Source organism: Perca flavescens, chromosome 10 (genome assembly GCF_004354835.1).
Source record: "Perca flavescens isolate YP-PL-M2 chromosome 10, PFLA_1.0, whole genome shotgun sequence".
NCBI classification, from domain to species: Eukaryota; Metazoa; Chordata; class Actinopteri; order Perciformes; family Percidae; genus Perca; species Perca flavescens.
Genome location: NC_041340.1, coordinates 37,130,820 through 37,143,527, shown reverse-complemented (window position 1 = coordinate 37,143,527; position 12,708 = coordinate 37,130,820). Strand labels below are relative to the sequence as shown.

Sequence of the window (12,708 nt, the reverse complement as noted above, 5' to 3'; positions counted from 1 at the left end):
AAAGCAATAAGTGAAGCCTCGGCTCCCTTCTTACCACCCCCACTTTGCTCTGCTCCTCCTGTTACAAATTAGGACATTGATGCACATTGGCCAGCACCACGGTTTACCACCCGCTAATATCACTCAGGCCCAGATAAAGAGGGTAAAAACTAGCACTGACTCCTAACAGCTCATTCTGCTCCTAAATTTCTTGGCGTGCCAGCACCAAATTCAAAAAGTGATATAAACAGCTGCTTGTGCACATATATTCATGTGATAAAGATAGATACATTGCATAACTTATCTTGATTCTTCTATAGCTGAAATACATTTTAAAGTCTATAATTCTGTGTGCTGCTAGCTCTAACTGTTGCATAAGCTTTCTCTGTTCTGATTAGGGTATAATGCATTCATGCGTGTTAGACTGAAATCTGGCGTGTAGACTAACTGCAATCCCTTTGTTTGCTTCGGACAGCAATCCATCAACGACGCCATGCGCTGCTCCACCCTGACCAGGATGAGTGGCAATGGGAGCGGCGGAGAGAACGGACGAATCCTCACCCACGACTTCCCCAAGACCGTTCAGACGCTGCCCTGTATGAGCCACACCGCCAGCATGGGACTAGGTGCCTCCGGCATGTGATCATCATGTGACTGGCGGAGAGGAATAGGCAGGGTGGGGCAGAAGAAGAGTACAAGACTCTAATGGCCTCAATAGGCATGGCTGTCTGGTTTGGCCCATCTGTCCTCCTGGCTGTCAACACGCCCAACTTAAACAAGACTTAACCTACTGCCAAAATGCACTCTCGAACCACTCCTTGCAAACTACAAACAGAGACTCACAATTTTTTTTTTAAATAAGTGGATGTTTGAAAAAGAGATCTGGAAAAAAAGAAGGGAAATGTGCTGCAATAAAGAAGCCGTCAACAGGCGTGTTTTTGAATTTTTTACGGTGTTCATTTGTGTGGGGAAAAAAATAACTTTATTCTTCAGTGTGACGCCTGCGCTGTGCCATTTCGATGGAGCTGTTGACGTTAGTCTGCGTGTGCAATATCTTCACCTCCACTGCTGACCGTGTACTACCTAGATGCTTTCTGATGGCTGATGGAACGTGTCTTTGCACAGACGAGGCAGAGGAGAACAAACACTTGTGACTGCTACAATGATTTGATATTTTTTTGGGACATTCCCGCTCTCTTTCACACTCACATTTACACGCCATTTTTGAAGGACAAAGTGCTGTGTGTAGCATAGCCACTTTTTATGAAATAGTATATGGTTTACACTGTTGTAATAGCGCAAAGAGCTTTGTCAAATGTAGTTATGAAAGTAAACACTGTTTAAATTAGCAGTTGACCAGGCTACAACAAACGTGTTGCTGCTACACCTCATTTAACACATCATGCCTTGTCTTTGTGCCATAATTACATATGCCATACCATAATTCTCACAAATGCACACAGATGCTACTGGGTAATTTGTTTGACCGACAGATAGAGTTTTACTGTTGAGTGATAACAAAAACAGAGGGCAGATTTAGAAACGCTCACTTTGACCTGAGAAAGGTTATAGAATACACTGACACACTGACGTATTACTCCTGTGGCTATGTACAGTACTGAGTGACCTTACACTGTATTCTACTGTTGTGACATTCATAGCATATCCATTGTTTTACTAGTGAGACTATTTGCAGCACACATTGAAGGACAAATATTGACAAATTCAGATATAATCTGGAGAAAATATTCCTCAAACTATTGTCGAAGCTGTTGCTGCATGCTTCACTCATGTACTTTCAGCTGTATTCAGTTTTAATGAAATGGGCAGCACTCTTAATTTATTGAAATCCCCTGCAGATCGTTCATGGCCTATAAAAGGAAAGTTGGCCTCCTCTTGCTGTTGCTAGCTGGCTCAGGAAAGAGGCGGGATGGAAACACTTGGTGTGAGTGACAGATTCAGAGTCAAGGTTACGGTGGTCACCGCACAGCTCGGCTGGAGAGTTCTCCCTTTTAGATCATCAAGGAAACAGAGTGGCGGGCCCTGACTGTGCATTTTGTAATATATATGTAATGTGTTGAGGGGATTTAATACCCTGTTGGTGACACTCAGCCTAAGCCCCTTGATTCCTACAGAAGACGTACTTATTCAAAACAGCTCATAAATATATTGTTTCATTTTTAAATTATTTATTTATTATACTAGGCACTGTAGTTTTTAGCAAATGTTACTCAAACAGGAGTAAATTGTGCATTTGTTGGAGACTATTTTCAGCAGCGGATTAATACTCATTTTAATACTCAGCCCGACAGTGTGGGATTTACTCCAAATAAACTACAGTGCCCATGAGGTAACTTGTTGTTTTTTTACAATGCATCACAGCCACAGGCTGTGTCAAAGACAAGCATCTTCTCCTCTTACTTTTAACTTTCCCTCTCTCCACCACTGCAAAATAAAACATTTCCAGTACCTGGATGGTCAGAAATAATGTAGAATATAGGAAATCATTAGAAAATGCATCGTCATCATCATACATGGTCATTAGTCTGACTGTGTCCAAAGGTGTGATTTTACTTGAAGGTTAACTGGAAGGTTGTTGCTTGAATTGGGATTTTCACGTCTGCAGGATGCCAGAGGTCAGCTTTAGATCTTGTCCGGCCCACTCTAGGACACCTCTGGGTTCACAGCAGAGGCCGAGCGCCTGTACAAAGGCAGCACCCATCCCCTGCTTCCACAGCTGGTCGTGTATTATTTTTCTTCTCGTCTGAGTTCCTGCTTTAAAAAATCTAATGTATGGCTTCTCTCTATCTCTACAAGCAAAATGGGCAGTCCGAGTTTACTGAAATCATACATATCTCCACCTATTATGTATATAAAAGGCTTTTCTCGTCCCCCAGTGAAAATGTTTGTTCTCCTCCCAAACATGCCTCACTGTACCTGAATTAGTTACCTACCGCGTGAGTACTTTTCCTTTCTTCTCTCATTTATGCGTCTTCTTTTGCTGTTGTTGTATTAATTAGAACACGGCACAGCACTCTTCAGTGGAGGCTTTACCTTCAGAGAGATGTTTTATATGCCATAACAGATTTGTAGAAAAATAAAAAAAAATATCTAAAAAGCAGTCAATGTTTGTATTATAAAGAAGATATGGGGTGCTGGGAAAGTGTTATACACTTTGAAGAGTATAAAAAATAAAACACATGCACACACACACACACACACACACACACACACACACACACACACACACACACACACACTGATGTTGAATAATCTGTAGATGCTAATGTTGTTTGAAGCCAGTTTTGAGTTGATTTCATTTTATGTTGTTGCAATTTCAAAAAGGAATTCCTGTTGGTGTTTTTTAAGTGGTTGAAATTGAACACCATTTGAATATTTCTTTGTCTTTTTCCTTTTTTACAGTATTTTACTACTGGAATCTGATCACCAGAGTTTGTTCACCAGAAACATCATTATTGTTGTTTTTCCAAACGAGAACAAGGGTGTTACTGAGTTTTAAAATAAAAACGATGGTCAATAAATGGGTTCGCAGTTAAAAAAAAAAAAAGAATACAACTATTAGGAATCAGACTTTTGAGAAATAAACCTTTTTTTCTAACCAAAGTGTCCTGGATGGAAGTCATCATGCTTTTGTAACTGAATAAAGGAATAAACTATGTATAGTTGTTCCGTTTTATTTCCTTGAGATATATCTCACTCCATGCCGCGGGTGAAAGGGATATGACTTTAGATATTAGAAGCAAAGAAGAAAGCGCTGCCTGAGTCAGAGAGGAGTGCAGTGATCCAAAAAACAATCTGTGTCTTGCGTGAACAAGCTGCAAGCTGTTACATGAGCTGCAAGACAATTAAAAAGAACCAACTTGTGTCGACTTAATGGTCCTCATCGGGGTCATACAGATTAGGGAGAACAGACAACATTTAATTGAGGAGCAAAGTAATTTGCTTTGCACCAGTATGTATACACCCTTTGCATATATAAAAGCAGTAAGCAAGCAGTAATAGACCTGCAGTCACTATGACAAGAAGAAGAAAACAGAGAGGTACATTCAATAGATTATTTCAGATCATGTTTCTGCCTTTTTTTCTTTACCTGATAGCACAAAGACATGTATATAACACATGTGTGGAGAGAGAGAGAGAGAGAGAGAGAGAGAAGGTAATGACATGCAACAAAGGTCCGTGGCTGTGTTAAAGTTGAGAGTGTTGCTGTTTGTGTCTTAGACCAAGAGGCACATTGTGTTTTTAAAGCATCATGTTTCAGGGTTTTCCATCCGTCCCATTCTTGTGAACAGGATGAAAATCGATTCGATTTTGGTGGTCAAAAAGCATTTTTGGCCAAGAGTTAATTTGCTAATTACAGCATTTCACACAAATGTCTCATAGGATAAAATGATAACATTTTATATCCAAAAGGTCAAAGGTGAACTTCACTGTAACATAATCATCAAAAACACCATGCGTTGTAGCTGTTGCAGTAGTGGGCCAATCACACGTTGCTGTATTTGAAGTACGCTTGCAGTGATTGGCTGTGAGCAAAACCATACAAATTGTCTTTTTTTCTGGATCTAGATACATAAAGGACCAAATGCAGTTTTGATACTACTTAGTACTGGGTTATTTTGGTCGATACCTTAAAGGTATCGAGAACCATCTCTGACATAAATATCTATGTCATGCCTTTATATAGTGCTCGGCTGTGACTCATTTGATTCAAGATTCAAGATTTTAATTAGCCATATGTGCATACACCAAACAGTCCAGACACAAGATTCTTGTGCAGGCTCTGTGAGTCAAGTGGGAAGAGTTAAGAGCAAAGAAAAGCACACCGACTATAAAGGTTTATACAAGGTAAATAAAATAAAATAACAACTTACATACTATATATAAAATATAATAAATTATGAATACTTTAACTGGAGTATGAGTAAACCAGGAGCTTGTAAACATAGATTAGAAGTAATAAATATATACAGGTTATGGTATCCTAAGGGTAATGGGTCTGTGAAAACTATGGGGGATATTGCATTGTCACGAGAATAAATTTGGGATAGATTATTATGTAAATGTCAAATATGTACAGCATTATTGTTTTCCGTCTGGGCACTGTCCTCATCAGTCCCCACAAGGAACAGCAAGCTCAGCACAGCAGGGAGTGATAATACACTCAGAGCCTACAGGTGGATGCTGGGGTAGAGGTGGGGCTTTTTGTTTGTTTTTTGGTCAGTCATTTTCCAAATTTGTACTACAAATTCAGTGTACCTTTGTGTACATTTAGAACATAGACGACAAGTCAAAGCAATATAACCATGTCAATTTGAGACAGTTATACCGAAAAGCCATTTGCAAAGATGATCCAATCTCCAACCTGTTCATTATGGAAGATCTACTGTATGGAATTACTTTTTCTAATATCAATTTACCAGAATGCTTTTACTCAAAACACAAACTGACTGTTACATGTTAATAAAGCTGTGGTAGACATATCCTTAGTGTACCTATATGTGCACAAACTCTGCTTGATGATAAATTAATGTTAGTTTGTTTAGTTATTAATTTATGTTCTTGCCTGGATTCCATATATTATTCAGCTTTGGAAATTGCATTTCTGTGCATAAGGTGTGAAACCAAACATACTATTCATTACTTGGAAGAAACATTTCATGCAACAGTCATTGTTCAGCCTGGAAGAAGGAAGTCATTTCATGATGAAGATACAAATTTAGAATGTGCTATTGTGTACGTAGCAGGGTGTCATGCCGTGTCACACCCCATGATTAGTGGCATCAACCAACAGAGAGGCCCTGCTCTTTCTCACTCTGACAGCCGAAGGCCTATACTGTATAATTAACATCTCTCTGGTTCTCCTTCCAAACTAGGTGTTGCAACAGGATATTTGTTCTCTCAACCAGTTCTGAAGATTCTCATCAATGACTTTAAAACAAAGTATTTGAAAAAACATACAACTTAAATGTGATTTCCAGCACCATATATGTATATGACATCAGACATATAGTGCTTTACTAACTTCCTGTTCTCACTATAGGCCAAGAATGTGATTGTAAATGTCCAGGAACTACCCACTGGATTTCAGGATTCACGACACTGATGATGGTGAAGACGGCAGATATAGTACGTAAGAAAAAATGATGATGAGTACAGAACAGGGAGAGATCTTGTTTCAGCCTGGAGAGTCATTGTAAGTGAATACTGGTTAATTGTGTCCAGGTGAAGACCTTTGATGAGCACACACGCACACACACACAAACACACACACACACACACACACACACACACACACACACACACACACACACTATACTTGTGAGTATTAGTGTAATACTCACACTAATAAGCATATTCACAGATCATTTTAAAGGAACAGTACATTAGCAATTGGAACAGTTTCCAAGAGGACAAACACAGGTGTGGACTCACACTTGTGTTTGCCTTGTGAATGGATCTGCTATAGACAGATCATGTCACCTGAAATAAAGAAATACTTAAACATTGTACCTTTTGTGTCAATTGCCCTTTAGGTGTTGTTCCTTCACCTGCTTTCTATTCTTACATATGCAGTTTACAATGATAAAGGTGGCACATTTCAGACTCACAATTATTGGTATTATTCAAAACAGTGAGTTCTTCATTTCGGACAGATGATTTGCAGGCTGAAAGGACAAATGTGGCTATCATATTTCATCTGCTGTAGATAGCTAGATAAGGAAGCTAACGTTAGCTCCATGCGTTGTTAATATTTCCTAGTAGTAAAAGGCTAAAGCTACATCAGGGCCGGTTCTAGCCCTTTGGTTTCCCTAGGCGAGATTGAGTTTTGCGCCCCCCCCCCCCGTCCCACATTGCCAGATCTCCACAGCGCTGTGTCAGCAATGGAGTAGCAATGTATGTCTATTTTAGTTTCTAGCTTCCATGTAAGTTAGATGACACCAACATTTGGTATAATCATAACTGGTCTGGCAACCCAAAGGCCAGTTTTTTTTTTCCAGATTTGTGTGCATGGTGACTTATGATGGAGGTGTCTGGAGGTCCTCCCCCTGAAAATTTTGAGCATTAAATACTTCATTTCCTGCATTGTGGTGAATATATATGCATTTATTTATTTATTTTTTACCTTTTTCTGAATCAATTTATGCTGGAAATATCTTTATCTAAAGGGAAACATAGATTACAATCCAAATATAAAAACATAATGGAATATTTTGCAGTAAGGCTCTCAGGCATTCTGTATTGCTTTCATCTATTTATTCTCCTTTGGATCGATGTTTCTAATTATATCTGAGTCAGCACACAGGTAGCCTAGGCATCATTTACTCTTCCCACTTTTGCTTCTTTTGTTGAGGAAGTAACCTCCTTAAATGTGCGTATTAAAATGATTCACCTGAATGATACATTAATTAATTTTAATGAATTAATAAACCCCTGGACTGTAATATTTCAGATGTGTTTGAGCAAGATTTCTGCTCATGTTCAAAACTTTGTGCACATTCAAAATACAGTAGGCTATATCTCATCTGTGTTCTCTGAGATTTGGAGGAGTTGTGATATTGTGAGAAAAATAAAGTGATAATGCAATAGGCTATTACAAAAATAAAGTCACTATATTTCAGAAAATAATTCACCTGCCCCATAGTCTGCTGTGCATTATGTGATTGCTCTGCTGAGACGGTAGATGTCAGACCTCCTGACAGACACAGAGCCCCGTTTGGGTCTCTGGTCTCTGAATGAGACAGTTTAGGGAAGTGGCTGTACGCTGCTCTACATCGGAGGTGGAAACACAAAACTACGTAGAAATAGGGCACATGTGCCGCAGCCAAGGGGGTAAGCTTCGCTTCAGAACGCGAACCTCCGATGGCGCCATTTTGTTGCTACAAAGCGATCACCTCTTGTTAGCATTACACTGACCGCCATTTTTTTTTTACGTCACTTGACAGTGAATAACTTTACATCTGAAGCGTTTAAAGACTCTATTTGTCCATTGTTTATTTAAAAAGAAACACGACAATGTATAAAAGGCTCCATTACCTTGTACCTCACGTTATGGCTCCGTAGCAGATGCTTTTGTAAAAATAAGCTAACGATTGGGTCACAACCACGAGACTTACTGTCACACAGTAGAGGAATTACCGTATAGTACAGGAGAAGCTCGCAGGCAGTTTCGACTTACATTAGCTGTTTAGGTTTAATTACTAATGTTAACTAGCATGTTAGTTAGCAATAATTAGCCTCTGTTCCACGCTTCTGCCGTTAGCCTCCGCCGGGAAGCTAACGTTAGCTTAGCTAACAGCTAATTCGACTAACCGCTAGCTGTTAAGTGTTAACTCAAACTAAACACTGGGAAAAGCAGGCTACAACTGACGTAACAGCTGTTATATATTTTAACGGTTATTTTCAGGTTTTATTTTGAGGGTCTGTTAAAGTTATTACATGCTGTCTCAGCTAGCGGTTAGCCGAAATTAGCTGTTAGCTAAACTAACGTAGCTTCCTTTATTCAGTGGTGCGCAGTGCTTTATGGGATTAGTGGTTCCTTCGCTTTGAGATGACGATATGTAGACAGTCTTTTTTACACTTTTTGGGGATTTTCTTTCACTCAAAATGGTACGTTGTATGCTTATGAGTCATGTACCATCTGGTTAGCCTAAGGCATGGTCTAAAACTCTTTATGTACAGATTTTTCCAGTCATTAATGGGAGAAATGAATGGGAAATTTACTTCCGGAACCCAAGGTCTATCAGAGGAGGGGTGGGACTGTTGAGCTCTATTGAGGAGGTGTGTCTTAACTTGTGCCTCCTGTTTGCAGGTTACTAATTAGAGTAACTCATCTGGGTCTGGTGTGCTGAGGCCACTTAAAGGCACACTATGCAAGATTTGTACCTTAATATAACAGCTTCGAAGTCATTTCGATGTTAAATGAACTTGTAGTAGGGCAAATCATCCCAATAGCAAAGCAGGGGGGGGGACGCCGCTGGCAAAACCAGCAATGCAGGTTTGAGAGGTGGTTGTGCCCCGCCAATTCTCGCAAGAAGGGGGGGAGGGGATCAGGCCGTGAGTGCAGAGACGGCTCTGCATACAGTAACGTAACGTTAAATGCAAGTACTCCACAGTGATTCTAAGGGTCGGTGTTTGACAAATGAACGGAAAGTGCATAGTATGCCTTTAAGCTGCAGTATCCTCTGTCTCTCGTCTCTGCTCTGGCTGTACTCACAGGCACACCAAGGTTTTGTTTGGTTATGTTGTCCAAGGTTTGCTTTTTGCTGAGTTTACACACACACTCACCTATTTCACTCATGCACACCCTACAACACTGACGCTACTGACTTCCACATCCCATTATGTATATAGTTAATTTGGTCTAATTTGGTTCAAAGACACTGGCTCAGATCTGGAGTTGGTCCCCGGGCACTGTAAATGGCTGCCCACTGCTCCCTTGAGGGATGGGTTAAATGCAGAGAATGAATTTCGCTACATGTATGTCTATGTTAACTTTAGTCCCTCCCAAATTGATATATTCGTAGACTGTGCTACGACCTGCCTACGGACGACATTAGACTCTGTTGCTCCCCTCAAAAAGAAGATGATGAAGCAAAGGAAACTAGCACCTTGGTATAACTCCCAAACTCACAAATTGAAACAAATCTCATGAAAACTTGAAAGCAAATGGCGTTCCACCAAACTGGAAGAATATCATTTGGATTGGCAAGACAGTCTCAAAACCTATAGGAAGGCCCTCAGACATGCCAGATCAGACGACTACTCATCATTAATAGAAGAAAATAAGAACAACCCAAGGTTTCTTTTCAGCACTGTAGCCAGGCTGACAGAGAGTCACAGCTCTATTGAGCCATCTATTCCTAAAGCTCTGAGTAGTGATGACTTCATGAGCTTCTTTAATGATGAAATGATAACTATTAGAGATAAAATCCATCACCTTTTGCCCTCAATTTCCAACGGTTCACCTTTAAACACAGGACCACTAGAAAGAATGATAAGACCTGATATATGCTTAGACTGCTTTTATCCTATAGACCTTCAATAATTAATGTTAAAGGTATCCTCAGCTAAGCCTTCTACCTGTCTCTTAGACCCCATCCCAACGAGGCTACTCAAAGAAGCGTTACCCGTAATTAACACTTCAATACTAGATATGATCAATATGTCTTTATTAACAGGTTATGTACCGCAGTCATTTAAAGTAGCTGTGATAAAAACTCTCCTGAAAAAAACCACCCTCGATCCGTCTTAGCAAACTATAGACCTATATCTAACCTTCCCTTTCTCTCCAAGATCCTTGAGAAAGTAGTTGCTAATCAATTATGTGATTTTCTACATAGCAGTCGTTTATTTGAGGACTTTAAATCAGGATTTAGAAAGCATCATAGCACAGAGACGGCACTGGTGAAAATTACTAACGACCTTCTAACTGCTGCAGACAAAAGACTTGTCTCCATTCTTGTTTTACTAGATCTTAGTGCTGCATTTGACACTGTTGACCATACAATCCTGTTACATAGATTGGAATACTTAGTTGGCATTCAAGGAATTGCACTAAGCTGGTTTAAGTCTTATTTCTCTGATCGATCTCAATTTGTTAATGTTAATGATAAATCCTCCAAGTACGCTAAAGTTAGCCATGGCGTTCCACAAGGCTCAGTACTTGGACCAATTCTATTCTCCTTATATATGCTTCTTCTTGGTAATATTATTAGGAAACACTCTATTAACTTTCACTGTTATGCGGATGACACCCAATTAAAGTTGTCAATCAAACCAGACGAAACCAGTCAGTTAGCTAAACTTCAAGCATGCATTAAAGATATAAAATCCTGGATGACCTACAATTTTCTGATGTTAAACTCTAACAAAACTGAAGTTATTGTGCTGGACCCTAAACACCTCCAAACCTCATTATCTAAAGATATAGCTAGTCTGGATGGTATTGCCCTGGCTTCCAGCACTACTGTCAGAAATGTAGGAGTTATTTTTGATCAGGATATATCCTTTAACGCCCATCTAAAACAAATCTCAAGAACAGCCTTTTTTCATCTTCGTAATATTGCCAAAATTAGGAATATCCTGTCATATTTCTCCTGTATTAGCTTCTCTGCATTGGCTTCCTGTAAAATCCAGGATTGAATTTAAAATCCTCCTCCTGACCTACAAAGCTCTAAATGGTCAAGCACCATCATATCTAGAAGATCTCCTAGTACCTTATTGTCCCACTAGAGCACTACGCTCGCAGAATGCAGATCTACTTGAGGTTCCTAGAGTCTCTAAAAGTAGATTGGGAGCCAGAGCCTTCAGTTATCAGGCTCCTCTCCTGTGGAACCAGCTCCCAGTCTGGGTTCGGGGACACCGACACCACTTTTAAGAATAAACTGAAAACCATCCTCTTTCATAAAGCTTATAGTTAGGGAGGAGGAGTTGCAGTGTCCGCCTAACCCGGCCCAACTGCTTCTCTTCATAGTCGTCAGATTAATAATATAACAAAAGTATAGGGAGGCAGGCCTGTAGGGAGTTTTTCCTCGCCACTGTCACTCTGCTTGCTCTTGGGGGAATTATTAGAATTGTTGGGGCTTTGTAAATTATAGAGTGTGGTCTAGACCTACTCTATCTGTAAAGTGTCTCGAGATAACTCTTGTTATGATTTGATACTATAAATAAAATTGAATTGAATTGAAATTGAATGTGACAATAAAGTACCTTTACCTTTTTACCTCTGCTGCATTTTATGGTTGCTCTGTCGGGCTGTCAGGGTAATGTTATTGAATGCATATAATGGTTGTGCGAGTACCACACAAAGCCTAGGGTTGAGCTTTAGCTAGCTTTTGGCTAGGCAGATATGGGGAAATTCTCTGTCAAGGGGCTGACAATTGCCCAAGTGCGACTTTGATGGTTAACATATTTTTTTCTGTATTGTCCTTTGTAATGATGGCTTCTGTGTCAGGGTTTTTTGAGGCACCCACGCTGGATTTTGTAAATGGTTGTAAAAAGGATCAGTTGTTGGAGAAAGCTGATCATTATGACATTGCTGTTGCAGAGAAATGCCGTAAGGCCGTTCTTCTTTATTTGAACATGGTGTGTTGCGTAAAGCTGAGCCTGAGTCTGTGCCCATGTCCGTATCTGTAGCAACAGGTGTGCAGGCAGCAAGTTTAACTTTTGAGCAGCAGAAGGAGCTGTTGCGTAAGGATATTAAGAGGAGGAAGTTGGACTTGGAGCAGTCTAGGTTGGAGTTAATAAGAGAGGGCAAGCTTGTTCCTGGGGTCATGATGATGCCTCCATGGGCTCTGCACCGGGTGGTTTGGATATTGTTGCCAACATGCGTTTAGTGCAGTTTAATGAACAAGACCCTGATTCTTTTTTCACTCACGTTGCCGATAGAAAAAATTGGCCAGATTCAGACAGGGTACTTATTCTTCAGGACGTCCTCACTGGATGGGACAAGGAGGCCTATTCAGCTATATGTGGTAAGGATGGCTTGGATTATAAGGCAGTAAAAGCAGCTGTCTTAAAGGTCCCATGACATGGTGCTCTTTGGATGCTTTTATATAGACCTTAGTGGTCCCCTAATACTGAATCTGAAGTCTCTTTTTCCAAAATTCAGCTTTGGTGCAGAATTACAGCCACTAGAGCCAGTCCCACAATGAGCTTTACTTAGGATGTGCCATTTCTGTGTCTGTAGCTATTGAGGAGGAGAGG

The 12,708-nt window shown here is 40.1% G+C and overlaps 1 protein-coding gene across 1 annotated transcript in view; it reads left to right on the top strand.

The window, feature by feature from the left end:
• Positions 1-3,658, top strand: part of gria1a (glutamate receptor, ionotropic, AMPA 1a) — a 79,746-nt gene extending 76,088 nt beyond the window's left edge. The window contains 5 exon segments of the mRNA XM_028588758.1: positions 455-508; positions 510-546; positions 549-616; positions 618-634; positions 636-3,658. Of these exon segments, the coding sequence (XP_028444559.1) occupies positions 455-508; positions 510-546; positions 549-616; positions 618-634; positions 636-765 (306 nt within the window). The 3' untranslated portion in view covers positions 766-3,658.
• The last annotated feature ends 9,050 nt before the right edge of the window (positions 3,659-12,708 follow it).